Source organism: Cyprinodon tularosa, unplaced genomic scaffold (genome assembly GCF_016077235.1).
Source record: "Cyprinodon tularosa strain WSP-4 unplaced genomic scaffold, ASM1607723v1 ctg1003, whole genome shotgun sequence".
NCBI lineage: Eukaryota > Metazoa > Chordata > Actinopteri > Cyprinodontiformes > Cyprinodontidae > Cyprinodon > Cyprinodon tularosa.
In genome coordinates this window covers 148,627-166,325 of record NW_024037787.1, presented here as the reverse complement: position 1 = coordinate 166,325, position 17,699 = coordinate 148,627, and the positions used below count along the sequence as shown (strand labels likewise).

The window sequence follows — 17,699 nt, the reverse complement described above, 5'->3', positions numbered from 1 at the left end:
TGTTTTCATGTATGGTTAATACAACTATTCCTTATTTGTGCACATTAATTATGTTTTTAATAAAAATGCCATCAGAACACTGATAAGTGTGTCTCAGCAGAGAACTCTGCTCTCCAGAGCGAGTAGATTGGTAACCCCGCCTCCTGCTCTCCTCTATCTTGTCTGCTGTCATGATTCATGCAGCTATTATTTCATCCAAATGAAAAATGGAGAACAGAGAAGCAGATCATGGCTTGTCTACAGTGAAAAGAAGGACTGAGTTATTTACTTTGGCCTTTTTGGAAACACAGGAAGGAGCAATCAGCTAAGTGAGCTTAGTGCTTGGAAAAAATCTTTCATTCCTTTAGAGACAGCATGAAAAGTCAGCTGAGTACAAAACATAGAGAGGAAAACAAGAAGAAAAGGGACAAGAAGAGAGGGACACAACCTAGAACAGATAATGGATGTCTATTCTATTAACATTTCTACATCTGGAGAATGGGGCTGTTTGATGTCTTCTCCATTCAGAGGGGCCCCCTGCCTGTCTTAGCCTAGGGCCCCATGTTTACTAAATCCGCCCCTGGTAGCAGGTGATCAAATCAATTCAAATATTCTGTCCAATCAGCTGCCTGTAGTGTCTCTAAACGTCCAGCAGGTGTCAGTAATCCATGAGACAGTAATGAATGCAGCATCAATAAGGTTTGACTTGAAGATGCCTCATCATCATCATCATCATCAGGGTAAAGGTGCTGCTGATCCTCTGAGCCGCCCATAAAAACCCAACTCATGCTGAACGTTGAGCTGGCTGTTTCAGGTCACTGGATCTACTGAGTTCTGGTCTCATCTGGGTTGCAGTCGGTGAGCAGGGAGCAGATGGACAGCAGGACTTTGGAGATGGTGAGGGCGGGGCTCCAGGTGTCCTTCAGGATGTCCAGGCAGATGACCCCCTGGCTGTTGATGTTGCCATGGTAGATCCTGGTTCTGAACGTCACCTGAGGACAGAGAGGACGGCCTGCAAAAACAGTCAGGATCAATGCCTCCCCAGGAGCCCCTCTTCTGGAGCCCCTCTCCTCTGGAGCCCCTCTCCTCAGGAGCCCCTCCTCTGGAGCCCCTCTCCTCAGGAGCCCCTCCTCAGGAGCCCCTCTTCTGGAGCCCCTCTCCTCTGGAGCCCCTCTCCTCTGGAGCCCCTCTCCTCAGGAGCCCCTCCTCTGGAGCCCCTCTCCTCAGGAGCCCCTCCCCAGGAGCCCCTCTTCTGGAGCCCCTCTCCTCTGGAGCCCCTCCCCAGGAGCCCCTCCTCTGGAGCCCCTCTCCTCAGGAGCCCCTCCTCTGGAGCCCCTCTCCTCTGGAGCCCCTCTCCTCAGGAGGGCAGCTGCTTCTACAGCAAGTGCTCTTCAAAGGAAATGCTGCCCTCTGGTGGACGACACGAGGAAGACAGACAGCGCTGACTAGTTTACCTTAGGTGGTTTGAAGGGGTAGACTGATTGAAGGCAACGTCTAAGAAGAACACCCCGCCCTCATACACTGAGCCTGGGGGGCCCAAGATGGTGGACCTCCATTCATAGATGATGGCTCTGTTCGAAATCCTGGGCTGCATCCTCCAAGGACGCGGTCTACCTAGACTGGATCCTTCCAAGTTCATGAAAATAAGGAGACAGGAAGAGTTTAGGCTGTGAATTCGAACAGGTCTACCCTTCGGCAGGTTTTACCGCTGTAAGCTCTGTTGCTTAGCAACCGTGAACGTTGACACACAAAGCAGGAAAAGAATGAAAACCGAAGTTTTCAAAACTGTTTATTTCTTTTTTATTGTAAAGTGAACAAAGACTGATGAGAATCGAGAGTGGAATAAAGATTCCAACCACCGGGAGCAGGAACATAAACAATAAAACACTTTACAGTATTTTATTGTTTATATTTTAACTCTTCCCTATTATGTTATGTTATCACACTGAGCCTGGTTCTGCTGGAGGTTTCTTCCTGTTAAAAGGGAGTTTTTCCTCTCCACTGTCGCTACAAGCATGCTTAGTGTGGGGGATTGTATTTGAGTCAATGAGTCAATGCAATCAACTGGTTTTCCTTAGATAGAAAACTTTGTATCGATTTGACTGTATGATCTGGTTGAACTGTAAAGTGCCTTGAGATGACATGTGTTGTGAATTTGGCGCTATATAAATAAACTGAATTGAATTGAAATTATTCTTATACATTTTTCTAAGGTCCACATTTGTGTGACCATTTTCAATAATCTTTCTGTTGCTGTAAATTTGCCCATTGTGGGACAATAAAGGGATTTTCTATTCTATTCTATAAAAGGGTAGAAAGATATAAGTAAATCTAAACAATGTATGTATAAAAAATATATCTGTAAAATCTCTAATATTCAACAACAAACAATACTTAGTTAAGCATATTGTGCAAAATAGCAATAAAAAGATAAAAATCCTATCAGATTTATAGTTCCCACTCTGCAGATCTATTAGAATCTGTCCTTAAATTACAGCCAAACCCATTTACACAGTAACATTATTAGCATCAATTAGAATGTTAGCCGTTTATTAGCATCAATTAGAATGTTAGCCGTTTATTAGCATCAATTAGAATGGTTAGCCGTTTCTTAGCATCAATTAGAATGTTAGCCGTCTATTAGCATCAATTAGAATGGTTAGCCGTTTATTAGCATCAATTAGAATGTTAGCCGTCTATTAGCATCAATTAGAATGGTTAGCCGTTTATTAGTGCTGTCAAAATTATCGCGTTATTAACGCGTTAACGCGAGGCCATTTTAACGGCGATAATTTTTTTAACGTGAGATTAACGCTATGTGGTTTTATGGTACAATTTTTCCAAGTACATCCCGCTGCAGCCTGCGGAAGGCGGGGCTATTTTCCCCCAGTCTATGCATTTCTCATAGGCTTCTAGAGCGGAGCTCCTCAAGGGAAAAAGACGCTCATACACTGGGTGACGCTAGTGCCTTTTCTTTAAGCCCCACCACCAACAAACAAGTTGAGTGTAGTAGCAACCTGAAATACGCTGAGAAAACTGATTACTGAGGTGAAATGGAATCTCGTAGCAGCACTCTTGCCGTCTGTGTACGCAACAGGTCGGTATCGCGTGTGTGTGTGTGTGTGTGTGTGTTCTCATTTTTGTTAAGAGGCTGAAAAGTAACTTTCTAGAGAGCATAGACTACCTTCATCTAGTGATGTCGGTCTATTGATTTTGATGTATTGATTGAAAATTGTTCATTATTACCTTGGTTAATTAACATCTAATGTTAACTCTACTAAATTTTATAGCAGTAGGGTAAAATGCTTGTCTTTGTTCAAAAGACTGTATTAACTGTAAAGACTGTCTTTTACATCAGCCTGTTTTCAGGGCCTTTTTTTTGCCTACATATTTGTTATTTTTTGCTACATGCCTCCCCATCTTCTTGCCATATGTTTCTATGGCATAAATCAGTATCTGTGACCTGTTTTCATTTTAAAAAAAGAACATTGGCACAAACCTAGCCTGTATGTATTTTTTTGTATGTCATCGAGAGTATTTAAATGATTTTCAATCAGGAAAAAAATGTGCGATTAAAATGCGATTAATCGCGAGTTAACTCAGGCATTGATGCGATTAATCGCGATTAAAAAATTTAATCGATTGACAGCACTACCGTTTATTAGCATCAATTAGAATGGTTAGCCGTTTATTAGCATCAATTAGAATGTTAGCCGTCTATTAGCATAAATTAGAATGGTTAGCCGTCTATTAGCATCAATTAGAATGGTTAGCCGTCTATTAGCATCAATTAGAATGGTTAGCCGTCTATTAGCATCAATTAGAATGGTTAGCCGTTTCTTAGCATCAATTAGAATGGTTAGCCGTTTATTAGCATCAATTAGAATGGTTAGCCGTTTATTAGCATCAATTAGAATGTTAGCCGTCTATTAGCATCAATTAGAATGGTTAGCCGTTTATTAGCATCAATTAGAATGTTAGCCGTCTATTAGCATCAATTAGAATGGTTAGCCGTTTATTAGCATCAATTAGAATGTTAGCCGTTTCTTAGCATCAATTAGAATGTTAGCCGTTTATTAGCATCAATTAGAATGGTTAGCCGTTTCTTGGCATCAATTAGAATGTTAGCCGTTTATTAGCATCAATTAGAATGGTTAGCCGTTTCTTGGCATCAATTAGAATGTTAGCCGTTTATTAGCATCAATTAGAATGTTAGCCGTTTATTAGCATCAATTAGAATGGTTAGCCGTTTCTTGGCATCAATTAGAATGTTAGCCGTTTATTAGCATCAATTAGAATGTTAGCCGTTTATTAGCATCAATTAGAATGGTCAGCCGTTTATTAGCATCAATTAGAATGTTAGCCGTCTATTAGCATCAATTAGAATGGTTAGCCGTCTATTAGCATCAATTAGAATGGTTAGCCGTCTATTAGCATCAATTAGAATGGTTAGCCGTCTATTAGCACCAATTAGAATGGTTAGCCGTTTCTTAGCATCAATTGGAATGGTTAGCCGTTTATTAGCATCAATTAGAATGTTAGCCGTTTATTAGCATCAATTAGAATGTTAGCCGTTTATTAGCATCAATTAGAATGGTTAGCCGTTTATTAGCATCAATTAGAATGTTAGCCGTCTATTAGCATCAATTAGAATGGTTAGCCGTCTATTAGCATCAATTAGAATGGTTAGCCGTTTATTAGCATCAATTAGAATGTTAGCCGTTTCTTAGCATCAATTAGAATGTTAGCCGTTTATTAGCATCAATTAGAATGGTTAGCCGTTTCTTGGCATCAATTAGAATGTTAGCCGTTTATTAGCATCAATTAGAATGGTTAGCCGTTTCTTGGCATCAATTAGAATGTTAGCCGTTTATTAGCATCAATTAGAATGTTAGCCGTTTATTAGCATCAATTAGAATGGTTAGCCGTTTCTTGGCATCAATTAGAATGTTAGCCGTTTATTAGCATCAATTAGAATGTTAGCCGTTTATTAGCATCAATTAGAATGGTCAGCCGTTTATTAGCATCAATTAGAATGTTAGCCGTCTATTAGCATCAATTAGAATGGTTAGCCGTCTATTAGCATCAATTAGAATGGTTAGCCGTCTATTAGCATCAATTAGAATGGTTAGCCGTCTATTAGCACCAATTAGAATGGTTAGCCGTTTCTTAGCATCAATTGGAATGGTTAGCCGTTTATTAGCATCAATTAGAATGTTAGCCGTTTATTAGCATCAATTAGAATGTTAGCCGTTTATTAGCATCAATTAGAATGGTTAGCCGTTTATTAGCATCAATTAGAATGTTAGCCGTCTATTAGCATCAATTAGAATGGTTAGCCGTCTATTAGCATCAATTAGAATGGTTAGCCGTCTATTAGCACCAATTAGAATGGTTAGCCGTTTATTAGCATCAATTAGATAATAAAGTAAAAAATCTTGGTGTTATTTTTGATCAGGACCTGTCATTTAAATCCCAGATCAAAGAGGTTTCTAGAATTTCCTTCTTTCATCTGAGGAACATTGCAAAAATTAGAAATATCCTGTCCAGGGGTGATGCTGAGAAACTAGTCCATGCATTTGTTACTTCAAGGCTGGACTATTGTAATTCTTTACTATCAGGAAGTCCACAAACTGTAGTTAAAAGCCTTCAGCTGATCCAAAATGCTGCAGCCAGAGTTCTAATGAAAATGAAAAAGAGAGATCATATCTCTCCTATCCTGGCTTCTCTTCATTGGCTTCCTGTTAAATCAAGAATAGAATTTAAAATCCTCCTTCTCACATATAAAGCCTTAAATGGCCAAGCTCCATCTTATATCAGAGATCTGATTGTTCCTTATGTTCCTAACAGAGCACTTCGCTCTCAATCTGCAGGTTTACTAGTGGTTCCTAGAATTTCTAAAAGTAGAATGGGAGGCAGATCTTTTAGTTCTCAGGCTCCTCTCCTGTGGAACCAACTACCAGTTTTAGTCCGTGAGGCAGACACCCTGTCTACTTTTAAGGCTAGGCTTAAAACTTTCCTTTTTGATAAAGCTTATAGTTAGGGTGGCTCAGGTTATCCTGAGCTATCTCTATAGTTATGCTGCTATAGGCTTAGACTGCTGGAGGACATAGGGACCCCCATTTCATCATTCTGCTTCATTCTCTCTCTGTTCTCCTATTCTGCAGAATCTGTTAGTTCAATCTCTAACCTTCTGCTCTCTCTGCTTTTCCTCAGAGTAGCTTTGCCTCGTCTGTTCCTGTTTGGCTGTGACGTCATCCTGGAAAGAAACATCAGCTGTGCTGCTTCTATCAACACCCTTGTTAATAGATGTTGGAGATCGGCCTGTTTTCCAGTGTGGTCCTGTTTCTCTGACCGTGACTGAGTGGATGTGCTCTCTTCGTCCTCTGGCATGGGAGCTGCCTTGGAGCTCGTCTGCCTGGCTGTGTGTTTCCTGGACGGGGCCGCCTTTTACAGCTGCTTTTTGTATCTCTGCTTCTGTCTCCTTGAACCCCAGTCGGCCTCGGCAGATGGCCGCTCACACTGAGCCTGGTTCTGCTGGAGGTTTCTTCCTGTTAAAAGGGAGTTTTTCCTCTCCACTGTCGCTACAAGCATGCTTAGTGTGGGGGATTGTATTTGAGTCAATGAGTCAATGCAATCAACTGGTTTTCCTTAGATAGAAAACTTTGTATCAATTTGACTGTATGATCTGGTTGAACTGTAAAGTGCCTTGAGATGACATGTGTTGTGAATTTGGCGCTATATAAATAAACTGAATTAGAATGTTAGCCGTTTCTTGGCATCAATTAGAATGGTTAGCCGTTTATTAGCATCAATTAGAATGGTTAGCCGTTTCTTAGCATCAATTAGAATGTTAGCCGTTTATTAGCATCAATTAGAATGGTTAGCCGTTTCTTGGCATCAATTAGAATGTTAGCCGTTTATTAGCATCAATTAGAATGTTAGCCGTTTATTAGCATCAATTAGAATGGTTAGCCGTTTCTTGGCATCAATTAGAATGTTAGCCGTTTATTAGCATCAATTAGAATGTTAGCCGTTTATTAGCATCAATTAGAATGGTCAGCCGTTTATTAGCATCAATTAGAATGTTAGCCGTCTATTAGCATCAATTAGAATGGTTAGCCGTCTATTAGCATCAATTAGAATGGTTAGCCGTCTATTAGCATCAATTAGAATGGTTAGCCGTCTATTAGCACCAATTAGAATGGTTAGCCGTTTCTTAGCATCAATTGGAATGGTTAGCCGTTTATTAGCATCAATTAGAATGTTAGCCGTTTATTAGCATCAATTAGAATGTTAGCCGTTTATTAGCATCAATTAGAATGGTTAGCCGTTTATTAGCATCAATTAGAATGTTAGCCGTCTATTAGCATCAATTAGAATGGTTAGCCGTCTATTAGCATCAATTAGAATGGTTAGCCGTCTATTAGCACCAATTAGAATGGTTAGCCGTTTATTAGCATCAATTAGATAATAAAGTAAAAAATCTTGGTGTTATTTTTGATCAGGACCTGTCATTTAAATCCCATATCAAAGAGGTTTCTAGAATTTCCTTCTTTCATCTGAGGAACATTGCAAAAATTAGAAATATCCTGTCCAGGGGTGATGCTGAGAAACTAGTCCATGCATTTGTTACTTCAAGGCTGGACTATTGTAATTCTTTACTATCAGGAAGTCCACAAACTGTAGTTAAAAGCCTTCAGCTGATCCAAAATGCTGCAGCCAGAGTTCTAATGAAAATTAAAAAGAGAGATCATATCTCTCCTATCCTGGCTTCTCTTCATTGGCTTCCTGTTAAATCAAGAATAGAATTTAAAATCCTCCTTCTCACATATAAAGCCTTAAATGGCCAAGCTCCATCTTATATCAGAGATCTGATTGTTCCTTATGTTCCTAACAGAGCACTTCGCTCTCAATCTGCAGGTTTACTAGTGGTTCCTAGAATTTCTAAAAGTAGAATGGGAGGCAGATCTTTTAGTTCTCAGGCTCCTCTCCTGTGGAACCAACTACCAGTTTTAGTCCGTGAGGCAGACACCCTGTCTACTTTTAAGGCTAGGCTTAAAACTTTCCTTTTTGATAAAGCTTATAGTTAGGGTGGCTCAGGTTATCCTGAGCTATCTCTATAGTTATGCTGCTATAGGCTTAGACTTTTGGAGGACATAGGGACCCCCATTTCATCATTCTGCTTCATTCTCTCTCTGTTCTCCTATTCTGCAGAATCTGTTAGTTCAATCTCTAACCTTCTGCTCTCTCTGCTTTTCCTCAGAGTAGCTTTGCCTCGTCTGTTCCTGTTTGGCTGTGACGTCATCCTGGAAAGAAACATCAGCTGTGCTGCTTCTATCAACACCCTTGTTAATAGATGTTGGAGATCGGCCTGTTTTCCAGTGTGGTCCTGTTTCTCTGACCGTGACTGAGTGGATGTGCTCTCTTCGTCCTCTGGCATGGGAGCTGCCTTGGAGCTCGTCTGCCTGGCTGTGTGTTTCCTGGACGGGGCCGCCTTTTACAGCTGCTTTTTGTATCTCTGCTTCTGTCTCCTTGAACCCCAGTCGGCCTCGGCAGATGGCCGCTCACACTGAGCCTGGTTCTGCTGGAGGTTTCTTCCTGTTAAAAGGGAGTTTTTCCTCTCCACTGTCGCTACAAGCATGCTTAGTGTGGGGGATTGTATTTGAGTCAATGAGTCAATGCAATCAACTGGTTTTCCTTAGATAGAAAACTTTGTATCAATTTGACTGTATGATCTGGTTGAACTGTAAAGTGCCTTGAGATGACATGTGTTGTGAATTTGGCGCTATATAAATAAACTGAATTAGAATGTTAGCCGTTTCTTGGCATCAATTAGAATGGTTAGCCGTTTATTAGCATCAATTAGAATGGTTAGCCGTTTCTTAGCATCAATTATAATGGTTAGCCGTTTCTTAGCATCAATTAGAATGTTAGCCGTTTCTTGGCATCAATTAGAATGTTAGCCGTCTATTAGCATAAATTATAATGGTTAGCCGTTTCTTAGCATCAATTAGAATGGTTAGCCATTAATTAGCATCAATTAGAATGTTAGCCGTTTCTTGGCATCAATTAGAATGGTTAGCCGTTTATTAGCATCAATTAGAATGTTAGCCATTTATTAGCATCAATTAGAATGTTAGCCGTTTCTTAGCATCGATTAGAATGTTAGCCGTTTCTTAGCATCAATTAGAATGGTTAGCCGTTTCTTGGCATCAATTAGAATGGTTAGCCGTTTATTAGCATCAATTAGAATGTTAGCCATTTATTAGCATCAATTAGAATGTTAGCCGTTTCTTAGCATCGATTAGAATGTTAGCCGTCTATTAGCATCAATTAGAATGGTTAGCCGTCTATTAGCATCAATTAGAATGGTTAGCCGTCTATTAGCATCAATTAGAATGGTTAGCCGTCTATTAGCACCAATTAGAATGGTTAGCCGTTTCTTAGCATCAATTAGAATGGTTAGCCGTTTATTAGCATCAATTAGAATGTTAGCCGTTTATTAGCATCAATTAGAATGTTAGCCGTTTATTAGCATCAATTAGAATGGTTAGCCGTTTATTAGCATCAATTAGAATGTTAGCCGTCTATTAGCATCAATTAGAATGGTTAGCCGTCTATTAGCATCAATTAGAATGGTTAGCCGTCTATTAGCACCAATTAGAATGGTTAGCCGTTTATTAGCATCAATTAGAATGTTAGCCGTTTCTTGGCATCAATTAGAATGGTTAGCCGTTTATTAGCATCAATTAGAATGGTTAGCCGTTTCTTAGCATCAATTATAATGGTTAGCCGTTTCTTAGCATCAATTAGAATGTTAGCCGTTTCTTGGCATCAATTAGAATGTTAGCCGTCTATTAGCATAAATTATAATGGTTAGCCGTTTCTTAGCATCAATTAGAATGGTTAGCCATTAATTAGCATCAATTAGAATGTTAGCCGTTTCTTGGCATCAATTAGAATGGTTAGCCGTTTATTAGCATCAATTAGAATGTTAGCCATTTATTAGCATCAATTAGAATGTTAGCCGTTTCTTAGCATCGATTAGAATGTTAGCCGTTTCTTAGCATCAATTAGAATGGTTAGCCGTTTCTTGGCATCAATTAGAATGGTTAGCCGTTTATTAGCATCAATTAGAATGTTAGCCATTTATTAGCATCAATTAGAATGTTAGCCGTTTCTTAGCATCGATTAGAATGTTAGCCGTCTATTAGCATAAATTATAATGGTTAGCCGTTTCTTAGCATCAATTAGAATGGTTAGCCATTAATTAGCATCAATTAGAATGTTAGCCGTTTCTTGGCATCAATTAGAATGGTTAGCCGTTTATTAGCATCAATTAGAATGTTAGCCATTTATTAGCATCAATTAGAATGTTAGCCGTTTCTTAGCATCGATTAGAATGTTAGCCGTTTCTTAGCATCAATTAGATGCCACAGTTTCTAACGGGCTTTATGGTGTTTTGAAGTGTTTGGTTTGTCCTTTTCTCTTTGTTTCATCACATATAAAGCCTTAAATGGCCAAGCTCCATCTGATATCAGAGATCTGATTGTTCCTTATGTTCCTAACAGAGCACTTCGCTCTCAATCTGCAGGTTTACTAGTGGTTCCTAGAATTTCTAAAAGTAGAATGGGAGGCAGATCTCTAACGTTCTGCTCTCTCTGCTTTTTCTCATAGTAGCTTCATCTGGTCTGTTCCTGTTTGGCTGTGACTCCATCCTGGAGAGAAATATCAGCTGTGCTGCTGCCATCAACACCTTTGTTTCTAGATGTTGGAGCTTGGCCTGTTTTCCAGTGTAGTCCTGTTTCTCTGACTGTGACTAACTGGATGTGCTCTCTTCATCCTCTGACATGGGAGCTGGCTCGGAGCTCGTCTGCCTGGCTGTGTGTTTCCTGGACGGGGCCGCCTGTGGAGCTGGTTGACAGTTGCCTTTTGTATCTATGCTTCTTTTTCTATGTCTGCTTCTGTCTCCTTGAACCCCAGTGGGCCTCAGCAGATGGCCACTCACACTGAGCCTGGTTCTGCTGGAGGTTTCTTCCTGTTCAAAGGGAGTTTTTCCTCTCCACTGTCGCTACAAGCATGCTTAGTGTGAGGGATTGCTGAAGAGTCAATGAGTCGATGCAATCAGCTGGTTTTCCTTAGATAGAAAACTTTGAATCAATCTGACTGGATGATCTGGTGAACTGGAAAGTGACCTGAGATGACATGATGGGAATTGGAGCTATAGAAATAAACTGAATAGAAAAATTTAATAGAATTGAATCATCTATAAATCAGACATGGTGACGTTTAAAATAGAGATTCCACCTGAAAAATGTTCCTCACTGCCTTCCTGTCACACAAAGACTGGATTTCCAATTTAATGTTTTAGGGTCTGAACTTGCTTTAATTCACAGATGTCATTTCAGGGACCTTCTGGGCTTAAAGAGAAATAAAAGTTTGGAAGATAAAGTTGTTAAGGTTAACTGTTGGGAGTTTCCATGGCAACAGCCGTTAACCGTTGAAACTCCGCCCCCAGTCATCCAGATGTGAACTGAGAAATGACAGCCTTTGACCAGCAGGGGGCGGTACACCTTTGGACGTGGTCCTCCCTGGTACCGGTACCAGGATGGGTTCTAATCGGGTCAGAGAGGAGAGCGACAGAAGATCTGTGAACTTTTTATTCTTTACTTCCAACTTCATGTTCAAAAAGTTACATTTCATCTGAACAGTTAAAATGTGCTACAGACCGGCGCTCTAAACCCCTAGAAGCTGCTTCAGACACGGAACATCTCAATGAGCGTAAAAAAACAAACCTGTATATGAATATTAATAAAAGTGTAAAACACCTACACGTTAAAAATCATTGAATGCCACCATTAATGAAAAAATAAAACAGGGAAAATGTACAAAAGTCTGAGGGAACAGAGGAGGCGGAGCCTTCCAGGCGGGCGGGGCGGGGCGGGCTCAATCAAACATGTCTTCATCGTCTTCCTCGTTTTCAGACTCGTTGTAGTACTTCACCTCCCTCCTGGCGCGGCCCGGCCGCTCGCGGGACGCCGCCCTCTTGGTTGTTGGTTGAAGTCTGCCGTCTTCGTCGTCTTCTTCATCCTCGTCGTCGGACGGAGGCCTCTGAGGTTTCTGCACAGGAAAACATTTCATCTTTTCCAGCTGTCAAACATTCAGAGCTACGGAGGACCAAACCTGCCATCATCAACAATACAGACAGAGATAAATGAAGGACCTTTGCTTGAAAAAAGTATTTAATAATGAATTTGTGTGCCATTAAACAAAATAATAAAAATAAGATATTTCTTCATCAGCTAAAACATTTTTCATCTAAAAATATAGATTTTAATTCCACTTTTTTTATTTTTTTTATTCTTGCATTTATGCCAACTGCTTTTTAACTAACTTATTTTCTGTTATACATTTCTTGAAGTCTTTATTGTGTGTTTTTATGGAAGCGGGTTTTTAACATTAGCATTTAACATTTTTTAACATTAGCCGCTGCAGTCAGACGACCAAGTTAGAAATAAAAACGGTTAGAGGCAGAAATAAATCATTGCTTCAGAAATAGAAGAATGTCAAAATAAAATGAAAAATAAATATTTATGGTGGATTAAAAATATGTTTTAAAAATAATGTGGCGTAAATCGGTGAAATAAAAATAAAAACATCTTTCAAAAATGATGGTGTGAATAATATTTTTAGATGAATAATTGATCAATTGATGAAGAAATATTTTTATTATTTTGTCTAAGTTAATGGCACACTAATTCATTATTAGTTACTCTTCTAAGCAATTTTATATTAAGTCCTTTTATTTGTGTATGTATTTGTAATTATGGCAGGATTGGTCCTCCATACAGAGCAACATCATGAACTCTGCATTTAACCCTTCTTTTGGGGAGCAGCGGGCCGCCACGGTGCGCAGAGGGCCGCCACGGTGCGGCTCCCGGGGAGCAGTGTGGGGATAAAGGCTGGTTTATCCTCAGAAACCAAGTCGTCTGCGTGTGTCGCAGTTAACGCAGATATGCCCCGCCCCCTTCCACAGACAATCTGCTGCACCTCTCCAAGACTGTAGGTGACCGCAGACAGGAGGCCTCTGATTGGTCAATTCTACATCCCCTCTGCTCTATGCAGCTGGTTTTGTTTGTCTGACCGCCATTTTGGAAAACGACTGGTGAAGAAGGAGCAGCTAGCAGAGCGAGGTGAGAACGCTGGGACACTTTTTCCACCTGGATCTCCGCTCTTTTTGGCCCTCATGTTCCTCCGTTGTCGTACAAACTTGCCCCCCCTCCCTCACCGCCTCAGCCGTATCTAGACCCACAGCTAGTTCCTGTGGCAGGCTGTGGGAGTTGAACTCATAACCTCTGGAGTCCCAGCTCTAACCGCTACGCTGCTCCTCTCCCTGACGCTGCGTTTCAGATGCAGCGTTTCCATCCTGGGCCGCATCATCAAGTAGGAGGAGCTTCAGCGGCGTGAAGCTGACACCCCACCCACCACCAGGGGAAACTCAGCAGATAACGTGAAAGGTTAGAGCTTCATTACAGCAGGTGTGTAAATTTAAATGGTCATTTGTAAAAATGAAATAAATAAAATAAAGACCACAGACGTTAAAGATTATTCTTTAGGTCATCCAAAGGTCAACTGTCCACCATTATGCTCCCACTTTTTCAGAGCTGCTTCATTTGAGCAGGTAAAACTATTATTTATGTTAATTTGGTTTTTAAGATCAATGATTTTTTAATCACGGCCGATGACATCAGCATCCCAGCAGACGTCAGCGCTGCGCTGGTTTCCTGATAGAAAGTTATTGCATCAGACATCTAACATGTTGACCTTATTTAGTGGAATGATTGTTTGATATTTAGTTTATCTCCAGCCTCCCAGATACTCTGCTTTGGACCTACCGTTACCCCTGGCAACCACATAGCATTCACTGTCAAGGTCTGGCTGGCTGTTGGCTTTTCACAATAAAAGCACAGGTAAACAGTAACATCATGGACTGATTCCAAATTGCTCCTTATAAAAACTTTTAAGTCTCCGTGGAGAGGCCACTTAGATTCATCCAGACGCCGCTCTGATTCAGCATGACTTCCTTGTAAATCTCCCCGCTCAGGAAGCCCCGACGCTGGGCAGCGGGCAGCGACAGACCGGGCTCTGGGCTGGAGGTGAGGGAGGATGATGGACGCTCATTCTAGGACTGAACTGAAAAGGCTTATTTTAAATCCAGCTAAAGACGTCTGCAGAGCGTTCCTTCTTTCTGCCTTTTTAAAGTCGTAGGGAAGCGGCTGTGCCTACCGTTTCTCCCGAATTCTCCCAGTGGTGCCCGACTTTACGCGACTGAATAAAGTGAATGTGATTGGTCGTTTATCAAGGGGGCGGGATCATTGTGGCGGAAGGTTCGCAAGCACGATTGGTTGTAGCCGGTTTGTGGGAAGCATCTTGCTAACCAGTTAGCAACTTAGTGCTAGCAGGTTCCCAATGGGAAATTCCATTGGGACCAAGTAGCACTAAATTGGTGACTTAGAAACGACGCTGTCAAGGAACGCTATGGACAGAGGAAACATGCAAGAGGAGGAGAGTTTAGTGTCGGAGGTCGTGGATGAGTCTCCTCCGTCATCCATTTTTTATTTAGAGGAGGAAAGCGGGGACGAAGATGTTGTGGAAGAGGACGCCAGGGCGGCAGAAGCTTGGTTTGGTGTAGAAGGCTTCCAGCCGTACATGTTTGAGCCCTTGCCTCGCAACGCTGCCAGTTCTGTTAGCTCTACGCCTGCTGAAGACACAGACGTCCATCCCCGTGAACACTGGGACGCAACTCAATGGGAAAGGAAAGGATTCTGGTTTCAACCGCTGCGTATATTAGCTGCGACATATGAATCAAGATGCTATGACTGAAAATATTTGATTGACAGATGGCCGTTGATATATGATTGGCCGAATTTAGGTGTTCAGGCTGATGTAGAACTAACTGGCCTGCAGAAGATAACGGGAAAAATAAAACAAGATTTTAAGACAGGATTTTTTTTTTAAATAGAAATGTTCTATCTTTGATAAAGAGAACATTTATATACATGTTTAAGCCAGAATGATTTGACATTTGAATATGATTTCCCTGTTACTTTAACATTCTTTCCTTAAGTTATTTAAGTGAAAAAGCTTTAAAAAAGCTTCTCCTCCACCCTGTCCCTGATTGGCTGCCGTGTGGTGATGCCGTAGAGAAGTTCAGCTGGTTTCATCTTCCTCCTCTCTCCATGCGGTGCTGCTGGTTGACTCCTCAGCTCTACCTAGCAGCAGGTGAGGGAGGGGCAACCACTTCCCTACATGGTTTGGACTTCTATGTTTGGACCTCTATATCTGAACGCACCTTAAAATGCATGAGAAGCAGAACGTGACCAAACTAAAGGCTTCCTGCTGGAGGTCACCCAGAGGTCACCCATACAGCTGACCTTCAGACATTCCTTAAAAATGTTCCTATAGTGGCGTCTAAAACCTCTCAGACGGTGGCGGCTCAGGGCGCAGCCCGCCGATGCTGTGTGGGTCTCTCCTGAACTGGACCGTCCTCATTGGTTCTAATCTAGCTCTTTGTCAGCCTCTGATTGGCTCCACCAGTCTAAACACAGCCAAACATGGCCGCTACCAGAACGCCAGTAGAAGCAACATGAACAGGTGGAGAACGACCTGCGGACACCAGCTCTGAGGCACGGAGGAGGCGGCATCATGTGAGCAGAGGATGGTGCTCTGGTACCTCTGAGGCGGCGCTCTGCAGTCAGAGGGGCGGGGCTTAGCTCATAAAGCGGGCTCACTCACCTTAACAGCAGGTTTGGGAGCTTTTTTCATGGGGCTGTACTCGTCTTCAGACCCGGAGTCCTTCCTCTTCTTTCCTCGGACTTTACCTGTAACCATAGCAACAGGTGACACAGACCGGCTGCCGACCAACGGGGAGCGTTTCCTTAGCTGCAGGCAGGAAGTCGTACCTTTGAGAGCAGCTGCTGGCTTCTTGGCGCCGGTGTCCGAGTCCGAGTCCCAGATGGATTTATCTGGTCTCTTTGCTTTGGGTGCTGCTGGTTTCCTGGGTTTGGGCGCCGCTTCTGGACCTTTCTTAGCTGCAGCTGAACACAGAGAACGGAAGGTCAGCGTGGTTCTGCGGCGCCACGGCGCCCCATGCTGGCCCGGCCCTACGGTACCTTTCTTTGCTGGTGAGATTTTGTCGAACGCCGAGCTGCTGGAGTAGGTGGAGAACTTTGGGGCGGCGTCGCCTTCGCTGTCCGACCCGGAGCCGTCTACAAAGCAAGCAGAGGATCAACGCATCAGAACCTCAGGCGGACTTCAGAGTTCGGATCTGATTGGTCTGAACGGAACCAGAGTGGTTCTGATGCTCACCGCTATCGTTGCTCTTTTCAGAGAAGGCCGACTTGGACGAGAAGATACTGGGTGTCTCCTTCTTCTTGGCTGCAGGTGCAGACCTGCGCAGCAGACAGAGAGCATGATCAGAACCGGATCAGAACCGGATCAGAACCAGATCAGAACCGGATCAGAACCAGATCAGAACCAGATCAGAACCGGATCAGAACCGGATCAGAACCAGATCAGAACCGGATCAGAACCAGATCAGAACCAGATCAGAACCGGATCAGAACCGGATCAGGACCGGATCAGAACCAGATCAGAACCAGATCAGGACCGGATCAGGACCGGATCAGAACCGGATCAGGACCGGATCAGGACCGGATCAGAACCAGATCAGAACCGGATCAGAACCGGATCAGGACCGGATCAGGACCGGATCAGGACCGGATCAGAACCGGATCAGGACCGGATCAGGACCGGATCAGAACCAGATCAGAACCGGATCAGAACCAGATCAGAACCAGATCAGAACCGGATCAGAACCGGATCAGGACCGGATCAGAACCAGATCAGAACCAGATCAGGACCGGATCAGGACCGGATCAGGACCGGATCAGGACCGGATCAGAACCGGATCAGAACCAGATCAGAACCAGATCAGAACCGGATCAGAACCGGATCAGGACCGGATCAGAACCAGATCAGAACCAGATCAGGACCGGATCAGGACCGGATCAGGACCGGATCAGGACCGGATCAGAACCGGATCAGAACCGGATCAGGACCGGATCAGGACCGGATCAGGACCGGATCAGAACCGGATCAGGACCGGATCAGGACCGGATCAGAACCAGATCAGAACCGGATCAGAACCAGATCAGAACCAGATCAGAACCGGATCAGAACCGGATCAGGACCGGATCAGAACCAGATCAGAACCAGATCAGGACCGGATCAGGACCGGATCAGGACCGGATCAGGACCGGATCAGAACCGGATCAGGACCGGATCAGAACCGGATCAGAACCGGATCAGGACCGGATCAGGACCGGATCAGGACCGGATCAGAACCGGATCAGAACCGGATCAGAACCGGATCCAGCAGCCAGGCCTCCTGCTCCTTACGTGGGTTTCTTGGGGGGCGGAGTGTAGGAGTCCTGGTCGTTTTCCTCGTCCTCGTCTTCGTTCTGGTCGCTGTCGCGCTCCTTTTTGTCGGAGAACCCGAAGTCGTCTCGGACCGTCCTCAGCGGGGATGCCGCCGCGTCATCGTCTCCGTTCTCCTCTTCATCCGCCTCCGCCTCCTCCTCCTCAGAGAAGTCGAAGGTGTATTTAGGTTTGGACGCTGGAAGATGGAGGAGGAGTGGGTCAGAACTGGCAGGCGG

General features: G+C 43.1%; 2 protein-coding genes across 2 annotated transcripts in view; both read right to left on the bottom strand.

The window, feature by feature from the left end:
• Positions 1-705: 705 nt before the first annotated feature.
• ube2e1 (ubiquitin-conjugating enzyme E2E 1) lies at positions 706-11,664 on the bottom strand. Its single transcript, XM_038276371.1, is given in 4 exon segments — positions 706-971; positions 1,434-1,462; positions 1,465-1,567; positions 11,587-11,664. Coding segments are annotated over 4 exon segments (378 nt in total). The 3' UTR covers positions 706-803.
• Positions 11,625-17,699, bottom strand: part of top2b (DNA topoisomerase II beta) — a 27,154-nt gene continuing 21,079 nt past the window's right edge. The window contains exons 31-36 of the mRNA XM_038276295.1: positions 17,443-17,659; positions 16,351-16,433; positions 16,155-16,250; positions 15,945-16,079; positions 15,778-15,863; positions 11,625-12,102 (exon numbers count right to left, since the gene is read on the bottom strand). Of these exons, the coding sequence (XP_038132223.1) occupies positions 11,929-12,102; positions 15,778-15,863; positions 15,945-16,079; positions 16,155-16,250; positions 16,351-16,433; positions 17,443-17,659 (791 nt within the window). The 3' untranslated portion in view covers positions 11,625-11,928. The remainder of the gene's footprint in view (positions 12,103-15,777; positions 15,864-15,944; positions 16,080-16,154; positions 16,251-16,350; positions 16,434-17,442; positions 17,660-17,699) is intronic.